This window comes from Dromiciops gliroides, chromosome 2 (assembly GCF_019393635.1).
Source record: "Dromiciops gliroides isolate mDroGli1 chromosome 2, mDroGli1.pri, whole genome shotgun sequence".
NCBI classification, from domain to species: domain Eukaryota; kingdom Metazoa; phylum Chordata; class Mammalia; order Microbiotheria; family Microbiotheriidae; genus Dromiciops; species Dromiciops gliroides.
The window spans coordinates 122,496,918-122,514,267 of NC_057862.1; the positions used below are offsets into that span (position 1 = coordinate 122,496,918).

General features: G+C 45.5%; 1 protein-coding gene and 1 non-coding gene across 4 annotated transcripts in view; one reads left to right on the forward strand and one right to left on the reverse strand.

The window, feature by feature from the left end:
* Window positions 1-1,224: 1,224 nt before the first annotated feature.
* Window positions 1,225-1,297, reverse strand: TRNAR-UCG. Its single transcript has one exon. It is a non-coding gene; the product is annotated as a tRNA-Arg (tRNA).
* A 114-nt stretch (window positions 1,298-1,411) lies between these two features.
* Window positions 1,412-17,350, forward strand: part of POLG (DNA polymerase gamma, catalytic subunit) — a 43,914-nt gene continuing 27,975 nt past the window's right edge. For 2 of the 3 annotated variants that reach the window (XM_043982970.1, XM_043982971.1), the window contains exons 1-20: window positions 1,412-1,848; window positions 2,744-2,796; window positions 2,983-3,035; window positions 3,105-3,700; window positions 4,549-4,744; window positions 5,551-5,718; window positions 5,917-6,063; window positions 6,354-6,433; window positions 7,102-7,284; window positions 7,414-7,562; window positions 7,771-7,897; window positions 8,652-8,876; window positions 11,689-11,806; window positions 12,775-12,834; window positions 13,545-13,652; window positions 14,302-14,462; window positions 15,701-15,754; window positions 16,063-16,180; window positions 16,568-16,703; window positions 16,843-17,089. In XM_043982970.1, the coding sequence (XP_043838905.1) occupies window positions 3,105-3,700; window positions 4,549-4,744; window positions 5,551-5,718; window positions 5,917-6,063; window positions 6,354-6,433; window positions 7,102-7,284; window positions 7,414-7,562; window positions 7,771-7,897; window positions 8,652-8,876; window positions 11,689-11,806; window positions 12,775-12,834; window positions 13,545-13,652; window positions 14,302-14,462; window positions 15,701-15,754; window positions 16,063-16,180; window positions 16,568-16,703; window positions 16,843-17,089 (2,873 nt within the window). In that variant the 5' untranslated portion in view covers window positions 1,412-1,848; window positions 2,744-2,796; window positions 2,983-3,035. The remainder of the gene's footprint in view (window positions 1,849-2,743; window positions 2,797-2,982; window positions 3,036-3,104; window positions 3,701-4,548; window positions 4,745-5,550; window positions 5,719-5,916; window positions 6,064-6,353; window positions 6,434-7,101; window positions 7,285-7,413; window positions 7,563-7,770; window positions 7,898-8,651; window positions 8,877-11,688; window positions 11,807-12,774; window positions 12,835-13,544; window positions 13,653-14,301; window positions 14,463-15,700; window positions 15,755-16,062; window positions 16,181-16,567; window positions 16,704-16,842; window positions 17,090-17,350) is intronic. The other variant, XM_043982969.1, reaches the window with a different exon arrangement.

Sequence of the window (17,350 nt, forward strand, 5' to 3'; positions counted from 1 at the left end):
TAGACATGCTCTGCTTGGCCCCAGAGGGCAGAACTAGGTAGAAGTTACCAAGCATCAAATTTTATAAATCAATATAAGGAAAAACTTAGCAATCAGACTTGTACAAAAGTTGTATAAGGATCCCCCTCATTAACTTTACCCAGTATTACAGATCTGAAAGGGACTTCAGAAGTCACCTAAATCCTGCTCTCTCATTTGTAACTCAGACCCAAAGATATTAATCAACTTAAGGTTACTCCAGCATCACTGACCAGACACAGAATTTGAACTCATCACAACACAGGATCGTAAAAGCAGTATTTCTCTACTGTACCATATTGCTGTCTCTAAGCAATGATTGAGATCAGGAGGCAGGCATGGATAAATGAAGAGGATCTATTTGGTCGGGTAAAGGTTGTACTAGATAAATGGTTTCTGAAACAATTTCCAAATCAGTCAACAGGCAAGCATTTATTAAGCAATTATTATGTGCCAGTCACTGTGTTAGACACTGGGGATGCCAGAACAAAAGTGAGACAATCTCTTTGCTCAAAGAGCTTCCGTTCTACTGGGAAGGGCATACTACATATTCCTAAATAAGCAGATGCAAGTTACACACAAATAAATCGAAAGTGATTTGGGTGGAACATTAACCACGAAAAGGTCTCTTGAAGGAGGAGGCATCTGGGCTGAGCTTTGAAGGAGGCTGGGGGTTTAAGAGGAGCATGGACTGCAAATAGGCCAATTTGTCTAGAACTTGGAGGCTGTAGGATGGAGGAAAATGGAAGCAGCCTGGAAAGGTAGACTGGAACCAGCTGGTAAGAAGGGCTTTAAAGGCCGAGAGGAGGGGTTGGTATTTTAATGTAGATGCAATAGGGCAGCGCTAGGCGATGGATCCATCCCTGGCTTCTGCAGGGCCCGGTTTGCTGAGAGCATTTTCTGGGGTGGAAGATTGTGATGAGTAAAGGATCCATTTCCCCCCCTGCCTTCCAAAGTCAGTGCTTTCTACCGGTAGGAGAAGTGGTTCCATGAAGTTGAGTGTAGCCTTTAAGATGTTAAAAATGGTCATTAATTTATTTAAGTAAAAGCAATTATTGGGCAGTAAATTGTGTTTTTGCCGTGTTTTATAAAATTGGAAGATGAAGCCGCATGGTTGGATGAGGTCCCTTTGCGAGTATCAAAAATCTCGTTCGTATTATGAATTCTCTCCTTGGAGATGAAAAATTCTCGTCCCAGAGATTTGGACGACCGCGGCAGGACTCGAACCTGCAATCTTCTGATCCGAAGTCAGACGCCTTATCCATTAGGCCACGCGGCCTCACACAAGCAAGCCCTTTCGAGCTCATTTAGAAAGATGCGTCACCGCCTTGCGTCTCGCTCTAGACCAATCTCTGGGTCTTGAGAAGGGAGGGGGCGGGACGTAAACAGGTTCCTGAGGCTGCGCGCTGTGCGAGGAGGGTCCGGGCCGGGCGCGGGTGGGCTTGTCTTCTTTCCTTTCCTTTTCTTCCTTTCCTTTGCTGTCCACACCCCTACGCTCTCGCTGCCGACCCAGCCCATAGCGCCCTTCCCCAGCTCCCCGCCTCCGTTGCTTTGGCCTTAGGGGAGCAGCGGGAGCTCGAGCTCTGAAGGGCGCCGGGGCTCGAGGCGGTGGCGGAGGCGGCGTCCGCGGAGGCGGCGCGGGCGGGGCCGGGCGGGGCCGGGCCGGCAGAAGGTAGAGCACTTTAGTCCGAGGCTGTGCAGGCCGCTAGGCGAGCGAGTCGGACCCGGGGCTCCGGAGGTAGACGGAGAGGAGGAGGAGGAGGAACAGCAACAGCTGCAGCAGCAGCAGCAGCAGCAGCAGCAGCAGCAGCAGCAGCAGCAGCGGAAGAGGTGAGAATCCGGCATTCCTGTCATTCTCCTGAGGGGAGGGGAGGTGGGGTGGGGTCCGGGAACTGGGGTGGGGTCCGGGAGCTGCCTGGGGGATGGGTGGGGCTGCAGCCGGGGCAGGTGGTGGTGATGACAAACCTGAGAGGCTTGCCCTTTGCCCACCGGCTGTGTACCCCTTACCTGGGGATGCCAGGGCGGGCGGGGAGCACCTAGGAAGAAAGGCTCTGCGGATGGCTGGCTGGCTGGCTGGTAGGTAGGTAGGTAGGTACCCCTGAGAGACTGGTGCGAGGCTTCTTCATCGCCCTTCTCTGCTCCTGCAGCCAAGTCCAGAGCCATTTATTAACGTGCTAGGCCAAAAAACAAAAACAAAAACAAAAAAACCCAAAACACCAAACCAACCCAAACAGTCCCTTCTCTCAAGGAACTCCCAGTCTAATGAGAGAGATGGAGCCCAAACAGCCGTGTAAAAACGAGATGTAGACAGGTTACAGTAAAGACCATAACAAGGAAGGACTGAGATTAAGGGGAATCGGGAAAGGCTGCCTAGAGAAGGTGGGATTTTAATTGCGATGTGAAGGAAGGAAGCAAGCCAGAAGGCAAAGAGAGAAAGGAGAGTGTTCTCAGTGTAAGGGACAGCCTGTAAAACAGGCCTGGAATCAGGTGATGGCTCGTGGAAGGCCCGGCAAGGAGTCCTGTGTCGCTGGATGTAGAATAAATGGAGGAGAGTGAGGTGCAAGAAGACTAGAAAGGTAGGAAGGGACTAAGTTATGCAATAATCAATTACACTTTTACATCACCCTGGAAGAAGTAGCCAAGGTGAGGGATGGGGGATGAATAGATTCCTTTAAGGGTCTTTACAGTTATCACATTCTACAATTCTTCCATCTCTGTTTTACAGATGAAGAAAAAGAATCAGAGAGGTTGAAAGATTGACTCAGGGACACATAGCTGGTAAGTGGGGGGAGCTGGGACTTGACCCCAGGGCTCTATAGACTCCTAGTCCAGAGTTCTTTTCCACTGGAAATGGAAAGAAATAGTTTTCAGATTGTAGGAAGTGGGAGAGGGGCAACAGATAAATTTGCTTCTTTAAGGTTCTCTACGGTTATCACTTTCTATGATTCTGTCTCCACTTTACAGATAAGGAAACAGGCTCAGAGAGGTTAAAAGAGTAACCCAAAGACACATAGCTGGTAAGTGGGGGAGCTGGGACTTGAACCCAGGGCTTTAGACTCCTAGTCCAGAGCTCTTTTCCACTACAGATGAGTCGCCTGGTATGGAGAACGGTGGCAGCCCATGGGGTCCGGCCTTGGTGTTTTCGATGTTGGGCTTCTGGTTCCTCTGTTAGCCAACAGTCCTGTGAAGAGGTGGCATCTTCCGTGGGAGTTGGAGAGAAGTGCCAAAGGAGAGAGAATGCGTTGCATATTCAGATGCTGTCTAGAGGGCTTCATGAGCAGATCTTTAGGCAGCCAGAGGTGCAGCCTTCTGAAGAAGCCATACAGCAGAGTGTAGAACATCTGCAGAAGCACGGGCTGTGGGGCCAGGAGACTTCTGTTCTTCCTGATGTAGAACTGCAGTTGCCTCATCTTTATGGGGAAGACTTGGACCAGCACTTCCGCATCCTAGCCCAGAAGCAAAGCCTGCCCTACCTGGAGGCTGCTCATGAGCTGCTCCAGGCCAGATTGCCTCCCCTACCCAACGAGTGGGCCTGGAAGGAAGGCTGGACCAGATATGAGCCTGATGGGAAGGCACAACACGTGGAATTCCCCGAGGATCGTGCCCTGGTATTTGATGTGGAGGTTTGCGTGTCAGAGGGCAATTGCCCCACCTTGGCAGTGGCTGTATCATCAACTTCTTGGTAAGCTAAAACCATGCTACCATAGCATTCACATGAGCACCTACTCTGTGGTACAGTTGGGTCACCAGGGACAAATGAGACAATTGTTAATGGCTTTTTAAAAAAACAACTCATTACTTTCTCACATTTTCCTTTCCTTTTCTTCTAGTCTCTTTCTCCTTGCCCAGTTCTTTACTCCTTTTTTTCATTTTCAACTTGTTCGGTTTAGTTTGACTGAGTACCCAGAACATAGGCTACTGTTGAGTCCTGACCCTAGTTCAAACCCCTGACTTGTGTATTCAGTGCACTGTGTGTAGGGGGATATGTGTGTATATGTATGTGTGTGTATGCATGTATGTATACATGTGTGTATGCGTGTATATGCATATATGCATGTATATATACGTGTGTGTATGTGTGTGTATATAACCTTGTGCTAAGTACCAAGACTTAGCTTCTGCTGTCATGGGTTAGAGTCTTTCTTGTGATCTGCAGGTTATTCCAGGAAACTTATCATGACTATGGATACTGATATATCAAGGATATTTCAGCTTACCTTGTCATTTCCTTGCCCTTTGGCTTGTATCTGACTTCTGTAAAATAGTCCTTCTATATCTTTTTCTCAGCCTCTCTGATCTTTTCTCTGTGGTATTTTTTAATCTGTCCATACTCAAGCGCACCAATTTCCACCTTATATTCAGTCATTATTGGTAGCAATTATATTGGTAGAAAATTGGATCTTGGCTTCCAACAACAAGGAACTTAGCTTCCCCACCTATCTAGTCTCAGTGTCAGGAGTTGTATGCACAGCTGTCTGTGGTTTTGTATTCCTCTTTGTGATACCAGCCCCATTTTTGCACTGCCTCTAGGTATTCGTGGTGTAGCCGAAGGCTTTTAGAGGAACGCTACTCCTGGGCCAGACAGCTGTGTCTGTCTGACCTTATTCCTTTGGAGACGCCTACCAGTGTTAGTGGTCCAGCCAAGCAGGATTGGTTGGAGCGTTTGATTGTAGGGCACAACGTTTGCTTTGATCGGGCCTACATAAAGGAGCAGTACTTGATTCAGGTGGGGACTCTGCATCTATCACTTTCCTTCAGCATGGGGTCTTTGGCTTCCCATTTACTTGCTCTCTGCTTAGGATTCTGAATTGGTGTGTTTTCTAGCCTTATGCGGGTAAAGAAGTTTATTGCTTCTGTTTGCCCAGAGTTCTGGTGCTTGTATAGTCAAGGATACAAGATGTTAAACCATTCTGGAGCTGGGAAAAGTAAAGAATTACATGGGACTTATGTGACATTCTTTGTCCCCACAACTAGGTTCAAGACACACTGCTCCAGGCTAGTTGTGCCAAGGGGTTTTCACTGCTTTCCCCACCCCACTCCCTCGCCCCTTAGTCAAGGAGCTTGTGGTCTGGTTGGAGGGGAGAAGGCATTAAATGTTAAAATAACAGATAATACAGCAAACAAATAACAGGTCAAGGTAACAATAAGAGAGATGTCAGGCTGTTCCCAATTCATTGCCAAATGAGTGGTACAGATAATACTGTGACAGTTCAGAGGAGGTAGAGCTCCCTTCTGGCTGGGGTGATCAGAGAAGACTTTACAAAGGTGAAATTTGAACCGAGCCTAAAATATGAGTAGTATTTGTATAATAAGATAAGGGTAGGTGGGGAATTGTAGGGTTATGCTGCTTGGCGTGGGCAAAAACATGAAAGCAGGTATGTACTAAGTATTCAGGTGACAGTGAGTAGACCAGTTGGACTTAAGTTAGGTGTTTGAAATGGAGTATTTTTGTCACCTCAGCAGTCATGTGTGTGTGTGTGTGTGTGTGTGTGTGTGTGTGTGTGTGTGTGTGTGTGTGTGTGTGTTTTCCAGGGTTCTCGGATGCGCTTCTTGGACACTTTGAGTATGCACATGGCCATCTCTGGCCTGAGTAGCTTCCAGCGCAGCCTTTGGATGGCAGCCAAGCAGGGGAAGCAGAAAGGCCATCAGCAGGTCCAGAAGCATATTAAGAAAACCCAAAGTCAAGTCAAAGGTCCATTGGTGAGTGAGGAAACTACAGGTGTCCACCTTTTCATTCCTGCTGTCAGTGGCCAGAGACAGTTCTTCTGGTTCTTTGACCAGCTTACTTTGGGTTCCCAGCCTCTTTTGTTTCCTTTAAAGCTGGCTAGGGAAGGGTACAGAGCCAGATAGGTTAGAGGAAAGGAACACAGCTAATCGTGTTTTCTCTCCTCCTCCTAGATCTGTGCCTGGGATTGGCTGGACATCAGTAGCATCAACAACCTAGCAGATGTGCACAGTCTGTATGTTGGGGGACCACCTTTGGAGAAGGAAGCCAGGGAACTCTTTGTCAAGGGGACCATGAAGGACATCAGGAAAAACTTCCAGGTATAGTAGTTGGGCAGTGCATTGGCTAATGCTAGAGAAGACACAAACATTTTTGACCTAGGGAGAAAATGAAGGTATGTCTGGCCTTTGGACTTTTTTGTGAGTGGCTTCCAGGATTCTGTTTTTTCTGTCTCTCTCGTGTGGTGGATTCCTTTGGAATATAAGACTGGCTTATATTGAACTGAAGTTTTTTCTGCAGGTAGCAGAATCTGCTCTTGCCTTGAGCGAGAGAAGAGGAGTTGTAATTCTGCAAGGTACCACTTTGTACCGCTTGTGGTTCTCTCTTATAGGATCTGATGCAGTACTGTGCTTTGGATGTGCGGGCCACCTATGAGGTTTTTCAGGAACAGTTGCCACTCTTCATGGAGAGGTAAGAGGACCCTGAGGGCAGAAGAAGTCCAGAGGTGTGCACACCTCTGCTCTTTTTTCCAGAGACAGTCTATCAAGAGCCTTGGTTATTCCACTAGTGTTTCTAGTTCCTGATTGTTTCTACAAAAGCTCTTTAAGAAAAGCATAGGTTGGGGGCAGCTAGGTGGCGCAGTGGATAGAGCACCGACCCTGGAATCAGGAGTACCTGAGTTCAAATCTTGCCTCAGACACTTAACACTTACTAGCTGTGTGACCCTGGGCAAGTCACTTAACCCCAATCGCCTCACCAAAAAAAAAGAAAAAGAAAAAAGAAAAGCATAGGGAGAGAAGATGAAAGAGGAAACCTTTTTTCAAATCGATCGTTCTTGGGAGGTGGGGGATTGGTTGGGTCTCGATTCTGTTTGTGAAGTGGAGGGTGATAATGTTAGCTCCCGTTTATATAGTGCTAGCCTGTGAGGTGAGTAATGCAAGTATCATTACCCCTATTTAAAGACAAGGAAACAGACCCAGAGATGTTAAGTGACTGGTGCAAGATCATGTGTGTAGTAAGTCTGAGAGCCAACACTTTGATCCAGTTCTTTGATTCCTGGTTTTGTGCTCTTTCTACTACGTGCCCCTTCTTCCCCTCCCTTCTCTGAGGCTTATGTTGGCCTATCTTCATCCCTGAAGGTGCCCTCACCCTGTGACACTGGCTGGAATGCTGGAGATGGGGGTGTCTTATCTTCCTGTCAACCAGAACTGGGATCGCTACCTAGTGGAGGCTCAGACTACTTATGAGGAGTTGCAAAGGGAAATGAAGAAGTCTCTGATGGACCTTGCCAATGATGCCTGTCAATTAGTGTCTGGGGACAGGTAGTCCTGGGAATGAGGGCCTTGGGGTGGCTTCTAGTGGACCCTTGGAGGCCCAAAGTGGGTGAAAGTCATGCATAGGTATTAACATCTGTTAGCTGAGTATGAGTATTAAGTACTTTTATTCCTAAGGTACAAAGATAACCCCTGGCTTTGGGACCTGGAATGGGACCTACAGGAATTTAAGTTGAAGAAGAAGAAGATTCGGAAGAAAGATCAGAATATATCCTGCAGGTCTTCAACTGAGGCTGAAAAATCTTCAGAGACGGAAGAACAAGAAGGTAGGACTGGAATAGGGGAGATTAGGAGGTGTGGGAAGTAGGGTTTAAGGATAGACAGAGCTGAGCTGTTGGGACATAACATGTCATAGGGAAAATTGGGATCAAAATCCAAAACCAAATAGAGGATGTTTTGTTGGGTAGAAATACAGAATAGGTCCCTTTTTGGGGAGTCCATTTGTGTTTTGAGTTGATCATCTTTCTGGGGCAGATCCTGGCCCTCCTAGTGAAGAAGAAGAGCTGCAGAGTGATTCTGCCATCCGAGCTCGAATGGAGGAGTTGAAAGAGACGGTATCATTGTTACCCAAGAGGACTCAACACTTGCCAGGACATCCAGGGTGAGCTTCTGGGCCAAGGAGAGGAGGGACACTTTGGGCACCCGCCACTTCATAGGCTAAACTTTTCTCAGGCCTTCATCTTTCCCTGCCTCACTCCTGTCTCTTTTCAGTTCCCTGGCAGAGGGTAGATTTGGCAGTAGAGATCATGTCTCAGAATTCAGGGCATTAAATCCAGTTGTGCAATTTTTAGATCTCATCTTTGGCATTTCCTCTAAGGAGGAACCCTTCAGTTTCCCAGAGTTGTTCAAAGAAGTTTGGGATTGAAGTAGGAATAACATGAATGAACTCCCAGCCTCAATGTGTATGTAAGCATAGGTGTTTCTTTGCCCTCATTTTGAGCTTATCTGAAGAGGGTGACTGTAAGGTTCTTATTGCTGTTGTCTTTGGGATCCCAGATCATCTTAAAGAATCAACCCACAATTTATTTAGCCACTGATACATTCCCAACACTTCTGAAGATACAAAGATATTTAAAGTTAAGGGTTCCTGTTGTTAAGGAACTTGCATTCTTATTAGGGAGATAATCTTAACAAAATTGAAATAATTTGACAGCAGTTAAGATCTGACTATAAGTTCAGTAGGAATGAAGATAAGTTTGGGCTTAAATAGTTTGGGAAAAGCTTCACAGAGAAGATAGGATTTGAGCTGGAGCTTGAAGGTTATTTAGGATTTGGGTACTTGGGGGCAGGAGGAAGAAAGTACGGTTGTAATTGTTAAACACTGGTCTTCTGTAATCTCTATGTTTGTACCACAGGTGGTATCGGAAGCTCTGCCCTCGGCTGAATGATTCTGCCTGGGTGCCAGGGCCCAGCCTTATTAGCCTACAGATGAGAGTGACTCCAAAGCTCATGATGTTAACATGGGATGGCTTCCCTGTACACTACTCAGAGCAGCACGGCTGGGGTTATTTGGTACCTGGGCGTTGGGATAACCTGTCAGTAGGTTCCTCAGAGACAGATGTTGCTGGCTGTCCCTACAGGTAGGAGCCTAGGCTGGATGCCTTTAAGAGATCTTGTATAATGAGCAAACAACTGGGGGGAGTGAGGCTCCATCCAGTTTCAGTGGGTAGGGAGAAGGGGTCCAGACATCTGTAGGCCATAAGGAAGGTTTTGGTAGGGGTACTCTGCAAAAAGTCATCACTGTTGGCACTATAGCTAAGAGGGCCAAGCCACAGTTAGCAATGCTCCTCTGTGTATCTTCTGATTCTCCTCTCAACCTGGAGCTATAAGGATCAAGTTAAAATTTTCACTCCTTAACTTCTTTTTTTTTTTTTTTTTAATTTTTTTTGTTGTTTGTTTTGCGCGGGGCAATGGGGGTTAAGTGACTTGCCCAGGGTCACACAGCCAGTAAGTGTCAAGTGTCTGAGGCCGGATTTGAACTCGGCCGGTGCTTTTATCCACTGCACCACCTAGCCACCCCCTCCTTAACTGCTTTTTAGAAGAGTCTCTACCCTTTTTTCTTCTTCTTCTTCACCTTGTATACATAGGGCAGGGGTAACTTGGATTATCAGAGGTGCTTGAAGGGGTTTTCAGAGATTACATTTGTAGTTCAGGAAATCAGATTTATATTTTTAGTTCCAGAATCCTTACACCTTCCCAACATTCCACTGAAACATAATGGGCAACTGGTCGAGGTTTGCTTAGAGCGGTGTTCGATTTGGGGCAAGAATAAGGCCTACATCTATCTGAGGGAGCTAGATAGTGAAAAAACCAGAACTCTTGTCAGTTATTTAGCATTTATTAAGAACATAGTATGTATCAGATATTGTACTAGGTGCTAGGACTATAATTACAAAGAATGAGACAATCCCTCCTCTCAAATTCTGTTAGAGGGTGATGGTGAAAATCCAAAGTTTCTGAGGTAGTTGGGTCATGGCTCTAGCATAAGACCCAATATTTCTTAATTTTGCCTCTTCTCTGCCGTTTTGGCCCCAAGAAATAAATTTGAACTATAGCAACAGATAAGTAATATTTTGATCTGATTGCCACATCATTAGCTGCGTTTAAACTTCAGAAGAGCATTCACTACTACCTTAGAGATGGGGATAGGTCAGTATGTTCAAAGGCCTATTATAAAATCAGCACTTCTACTTGGAGAGAGTTTTTAAGGAATTACATGTCAATTGGGCAGAATTTGGGCTAGAAAGAAAATCAAATAACATATAGTCCCATTGACAAGTGAAAAATCCTCTCCCCACTCACCATCCATTTACCATATCCCTGGGGATGTCTTCTCCTTTATGGATATTGCATATGAGCAATGCCATGACCTGAGCTGGGGCTTGCAATACTTAGGAGAAATTTCTCTTCTGCACTTCATTCATTTCCTCTGATGAAACAGTTGTCCATATACTTAAAACAGGGAGAGAGAAAGCAGAAAAAGAGAATGATTGCTCAGTATCACTAATGTATACTTATGTAGCCATATTGAATAAAAGCTTATCAAAGAGGCTGCAGTAATTAAAAGATTGTTCAGCATGACCAGATTGGAATTATAATAGGAATTCAGGAATGTTTAAGCATTAAGAAATTTATACATAGGGGGTGGCTAGGTGGTGCAGTGGATAAAGTACCAGCCCTGGATTCAGGAGTTCCTGAGTTCAAATCTGGCCTCAGACACTTGACACTTACTAGCTGTGTGACCCTGGGCAAGTCACTTAACCTCCATTGCCCCGCAAAAAAAAAAAAAAAGAAATTTATACATGTCATAGATCATATTAATAACAAAAATAATAGATAAAGTTTCTCAGGCTGTGTTGCTGAAGTTAGAAGAATTCAGAATAAGGCAATAGAACTTGGAATTGGGAAACCTTTATTCTATTCCCAGCTCTACTACTTTGTAGCTCTGTGATCTTGACCTTACCTTTTCATGACCATTTTCTTAACTATGGAAGTAGTACCTACCACACTTTTTTACTTTTATTAGCACCTACTTATAAGCAGGATGCTTGGGGTTGTAAGAATGTATAAAACATACATAAATGCCCACTAGGGGCATACATTTTAATAGGGGAGAGAATACATATATACAAATAACCCTAATTCTTAGCCCTATATGTGATAAAGGCCATAAAAAGTGGTACAAAGTGTGAATTCAGAGGAAATCACTTCTGATAGGATTAGTCAAGCAAGATTTTATGATGGTGGCATTTGCTGAGACTTGGACAAGGGAGGGGTAGGATTTTAATAGGTAAAGTTGGAAGATGGGTATTATGGATGGTGGGAATGTCCTAAGTTTTTGGTTGTGAAGAAAATATGAATGAATAGATTGAAAATTGTGTGTCATTGTTAAGTTGCTGTTGATCTCTGTCTCAGAGAGAGCTGCTATATCAGCATTTTTGATGGTTAGCGTGGTGTTGGAGGGAACTGGGAGCCAACAACTGTGGCTTGACCAATTGGTTCTCTTCTCCAGAGGTGTCAGACTTGAACCTCCACTGCAATAATGTGGCTGAACAAGATTAAAATGTAATTGGGAGGGGCAGCTAGGTGGCGCAGTGGATAGAGCACCGGCCCTGGAGTCAGGAGGACCTGAGTTCAAATCCAGCCTCAGACACTTTACACTTACTAGCTGTGTGACCCTGGGCAAGTCACTTAACCCCAATTGCCTCACTAAAAAAAAAAATGTAATTGGGAAATATTTAACAAAGTAAATTGAAATACAGTATAACATAGATAATGTTGATAGGTAGTTTTCTGAGTCAGTGTGTAGCCTTTAGGGATCGTATGTATGGCTTAGTGACCCTCTTTCTATATGGGTTTGATACCATTGCTCTTCTCAACCTGCCTTTACAGAGCTATTGAAGCCCTCTATCAGAAATACTGCAGGGAGACGGGGAAGGAGCAACCTGTGCTGATGGCCCAGCAGTTGCCAGAGGAGTTCATGCTCACTGACAGCACAGTGTGGCAAACGGTAAGGGCAGCTTTAGCCACAGGAAGAGGTGGGGACACCTGAATCTCCCCATTAACAAGGGAGAATTGTTGACTAACTGTGGAGTCTAGTTCTGTTCCTGGCCCTTATCCCTTTGCTTTCCAAAGCAGTTCCCTGGGAAAATAGGAGGAGACATATAGACCTTCCTCTTTTCTTTCTGTCAGAGATGGTGAGAGTGTGGCATCTTCCTGAATATAGGTAAAAAGAGGGGAAGGATAAATATGTAACCTCAGATTGGGACCCCAAGTCCCAGTGGTGGTGGTGGTCTTGCTGTCCTCTTAAGGCTGCTTTTTCAGGTTTTCCTCCCTGACTTCTTAGTAGTTGGATTGAAGTCATTGAGATAGCTGATGAGGACAAAGTATTAAAGAGGCACTTGTAAATGGAAGTATTGTTCTTTGTATTTCCTGTCGACCCCTCTTCTCAGGACACTAATGTGTCCGTGATTCCTTTAGAAGAGAAGAGGCTCTGTGTAAACCTCCAATACATGATTTGGGGGAGAAGGGGTACTCTGGCCAGACAAAGGAGACGAGGAGAGGGCAATTTACTTGTCATCTCTTTATTGGGCTTAGTCTTTTTTCAGAAAAAGGCAGCATGGTAAAGTAAAAAGAGCTTGGGTCTTGGAGTAAAAAAAAAAGCAGGATTGGGGGCAGCTAGGTGGCGCAGTGGATAAAGCACTGGCCCTGAGTTGGGGAAGACCTGAGTTCAAAACCGGCCTCAGATACTTGATACTTACTAGCTGTGTGACCCTGGGCCAGCCACTTAACCCTCATTGCTTTGGCCGGGTCTTCTGGAGCTCAATGTCCTTATCTGTAAAATGGGGATAATGGTTTTTGTTTTACCTAGCTTACAAGGTAGTTGTGAGGAAAGTGCTTTGCAAACTTCTAAGTGCTCTATAAATGAGATCATTTAACATCCTAATTGTCGCTATTTACTCTCCTTGCCTCACTCAGGTGGAGGAGCTGAGCCACTTGGAACCTGATGCTGATTTTGAAAACGGTAGAGCAACACAGGTAACTGGTTAAGATCTTGGGGGGCTTCTTCTTTGGGGTCTGTCTTTGTAGGACTTAATAGCAGGTGAATTGGTCCTGTTTTCTAGTTTTTCTCAGTGAATTTCTGCGGAAGACTTTTGAGTTTAGAGTACTGCAAGAATCAGGAGATGAGAAGATAGTTCTTTCTTGGAACAGCTTCTTCTTAGAAGATCCTCTTCTGGGGCAGCTAGATGGCGCAGTGGATAAAGCACTGGCCCTGGATTCAGGAGTACCTGAGTTCAAATCCTGCCTCAGACACTTAACACTTACTAGCTGTGTGACCCTGGGCAAGTCACTTAACCCCAATTGCCTCACCAAAAAAATTAAAAAAAAAAATTCACTTTAGAAGATCCTCTTCTTAAGATCCTAATCTTGACTCCAGGTATCACTATAGGCCTACCTAGAGCACCATTGAGACTTGAGAGGGTGGCAGGACCTTCATTCCTCAGTGCCTAGGACTTGGGGACTTAGGTATCCTCTGGCTAGCCTTACAGTATAAGGTCATTTTCCTTATTCTATACTACCACTCTAATTGCTGTGTATTCATAGGGGAGGGTTAGGATAATTATTAGGATAATTATGTCATACCCATAGGAGGAGACTATCTAAGGTCATTTTCCTTTATTCTATACCACCACTCTAATTGCTGTGTATTCATAAGGGTTAGGATAATATATGTGTCATACCCATAGGAGGAGACTAATGGTTTGCAGCTTAGTCAGCCAACCTATCACCATGGCAATGGACCTTACAATGATGTGAATATTCCTGGCTGCTGGTTTTTCAAGCTGCCACACAAGGTAAGTGTGTGCCTATTACATTGTAGGTGGATAATAAATGTTGTTGATTGATTAGTATGATTCTTCTTGCTTGTCCTCTTAGTATGGAAGTAACATGACCATGTTTTCCCCCCATGTCCCTTTCTCTAAGAAATTAGACTTAGCCCTGAAAGGAACTAAGTCAGGGGTGGGGTTTAATGTCTGAATTTTGGACTGGCCGGGCCATTAACATAGCCAGGTTCCTTGTGTGGTATTAAACAGCCATTTAATAGCTCTGTGACCTTGGCAAGTTAGTTAATGCCTTAGAACATCTCTTTCCTTATCTTCAGAATGAAGGAATTGAATTAGAAGATGTCCCTATTGAGTGTAGCTCTACCATTTCCATTTGATAGGGAGATAGAGTTGAGGTGAGGAGCCAAGGCATTGACTTTTCTAATGTCAAAGGAGAGGAACTGATCAAGGGAATCACAGGAGCTCTGGACACTGCCTAGAGAATTAGCTCCCCTCCCTCCCAGTGTTTTTGGGTTGTCTTCGGTTCCTTTGGCCCTTCAGCTCTAATAGTCTGGCTTAACTGGCCCAGGCCAGTAGGGAAGGAGTTTTCTTGGTACTCAATCTGTGTTCCTGACCCTTGGCTCTTCTCTACCATGGGTCTTTTCACCCACTACCAAAGGATGGCAATAATTGTAATGTGGGAAGCCCCTTTGCCAAGGATTTCCTGCCAAAGATGGAGGATGGTACACTGCAGGCTGGTCCAGGTGGTGCCAGTGGCCCGAGGGCTCTCGAAATCAACAAGATGGTCTCCTTCTGGAGGAATGCTCACAAGCGCATCAGGTAGCCTAGTGCAAACACTGGGGAAGGGCCCCTTGTCTAGATGGAAATAGCCTTTTTATGGTTCCTGGGGTTGAATGGAAAGAATAGAAACTACACAAGAGAGAAAAATGGTTTGGATTCCTTTTTCCTACAGCGAGATTGAATGGAGTCACAAGCTACTGGCAGTTTGTAACAACTCCAGGGTAGGCCTAAGGTGGCTCTTGTATTTTCTTGACTAACCCAAATCCTTGAGACTGTCTCTGGAAGAGGACCTAAATGTTAAGAACCAATTAAACCCAGAATGAGCTAAGGCTGGGCCAGAGCTCACTAGGAAAGCTATTTGTGCCTCATTTTCCTCAGCTGTTAAATGGGGATAATAATATTTTCGATAGCCTCCTTGTAGTTATGAGACATCATGCAAGCTGCTTTGCAAACCTTAAAGCTCTATGTAAATGCAAATTATTTTTAAAAATCCCTTCCTTATTCCACTTTAGAGACCTTAGGGAAGATTGTATAGCCTCAAAAGGGTGTTCTCCCAGAGCCAGGGAAAACCTAGCTTCACCAAACCTGTAGGTTATCTTTTAGAAATGACTTTAGAGTGTGATGAGACTTTCTCCACTTGACCTTTTGAGTTGTCAGAGCCCAAGTTAATGACCATTAGCTCAGTACTTAGAACTGTGTTCTTATCCTAGCTCTGTAAACACCTCGGGGGACTCACTTAACCTATGAGAGCCTTACTGACCTCATTTTTCAAATGATGGGGTTGAATTAGATGATCTCTAAGGTTCTAGCTCCAAAGATTATTGTCTCATTCCATTCTGGGATTCTTCTAGCTGAATCCTGAGGGTGTGGGTCTTGGGAGCATATCTGGTTTTGGCTCGTCAGATGACCTGGGTCATTAGGTCATTAGGACCCCTTACAGAGATACCTTCTTGTCTTTGAATGGGATATTGATGATGGAAAATCCCCAGGATTGGTCAGTTTCAAGGCCAGTGTAGAATCTGATTTCAGAGCTCTAAGAGATATATGATCTTAGGAGTCCTAGATTGAACTGAATCCAAAGCCCAGCCAATGTTAAACTTGAACCAGTACTCTGATGGGGACAAATTAAAGGCCAGGATCTGCACTCCAACATTGGGCTAAACTCCTTGGAATTTAGAGCTGGAAAGGATCCAGACCCAACCTCCATATAGTTAGCAAAGGCAGATTGTCACCTTTTGGGTTTTGGGTGACCCTGTGCTTTATCTATTTCCTCACAGTTCCCAGATGGTCGTGTGGCTGCAGAAAGGAGAGCTGCCAAGAACAGTGATTAGGTGGGAGCTAAGTTGTTGCCTGGGGGGAGATCATGGGAGACATTGGCAGTCCCTGCCCTCTTCCTTTACGTAAGGCAGTTGGGCTCTTTTATGGAGGACAGACAGTATACCCCTTTCGGATCTCTTACCTGGCAAAGTGAGGGTATTCTGTGACATGTGTGACAGTTGGTGGTTGGGGGTGACATGGCGGGGTGGATGCGTTTGCAGCACTGTAATTGAAAGAGCTGCAGTGCAGTTTTCAGTGTCCATACTATACCCTTTCCAGTTCAAGGGTATCTCTAAACATTGATTCCAAGTTTCCCTTCCAGGCACTCAGCTTATGATGAGGAGGGCTGCTATGGAGCCATTCTGCCACAGGTGGTGACTGCTGGCACCATCACTCGAAGAGCAGTGGAGCCCACCTGGCTCACAGCCAGCAATGCCAGGGTATGCCTGTCTTTCCTGATTCTCATTTTCCTGTCTTGGGAATCAAGGGGAGATTTTTGACTCCTGAAGGGAAGTTTATGATCTGTTCATTCTCTTCCTTCCTTGGTTTCCTCCCTACCTTCTCACATCCTGTTTCTAGAGCTTAAGGGCCCAGAGCACACCTTTATTGCTGAGACTATCAGAGATGCCCAAGACATAACCAGGGTTTTTAGGCCCCTCCACCTGCTCTCCTTTTCCTTGGTGATCCTATAATTTCCTATTCAGCTTCAGAGCTGGTGGCTTGCGGTAGTCTAGCCAGTGTGGGGAAGAGGGCTGGATGTCGGTTTGTTCCTCCTCCCTCTCATCTGCCGTAGGTGTCTGAATCATAGGCCTCTGTGTGTTCCGTAGGTGGACCGGGTAGGTAGTGAGCTGAAAGCCATGGTGCAGGCCCCGCCTGGCTATGTTCTGGTTGGGGCTGACGTGGATTCCCAGGAGCTGTGGATTGCTGCTGTGCTTGGAGATGCCCACTTTGCTGGAATTCATGGTGAGGGAAAGATTTGCAACAGGAAATCTTTAAATGGTATTGGGGGAAGGGTAGGTTGATGAGTTCATCTGATCTGTTGCTCTCTCGAGTTCCTGGGCCACCTCGGTGAAAGCTTCCAAGCCTTTTTTTTTTTCTCTAGGCTGTACTGCTTTTGGTTGGATGACCCTTCAGGGAAAGAAGAGCAGTGGTACTGACTTGCACAGTAAGACAGCATCTACGGTAGGCATCAGTCGAGAGCATGCCAAGATCTTTAACTATGGCCGTATTTATGGGGCTGGTCAGCCCTTTGCTGAGCGTCTGCTGATGCAGTTCAACCACCGCCTGACACCACAGCAAGCCAAAGAAAAGGCTCAGCAGATGTATGCTGTTACCAAAGGTCTCCGCCAGTAAGAAGTTCTGCCTTATTTTGACCTTCTCTGTTTGCTTTTTGGCCATTCCCCACCTTATTTCCCCAAAGCCTTGGAATTGGTAGGCCTCTAATTTAGAGTTCTGTATTCTTTCTCTCTCTTCTAAAGTACCTAATAATTGTATTCTATCATCCTGGATCCCTCCTTTTTCAGGCCTACAGAAAGCCTGCCAGTTTGGATTAGAAACCTGGCGCTGGGGGCGGCTAGGTGCCATAGTGGATAGAGCACCGGCCCTGGACT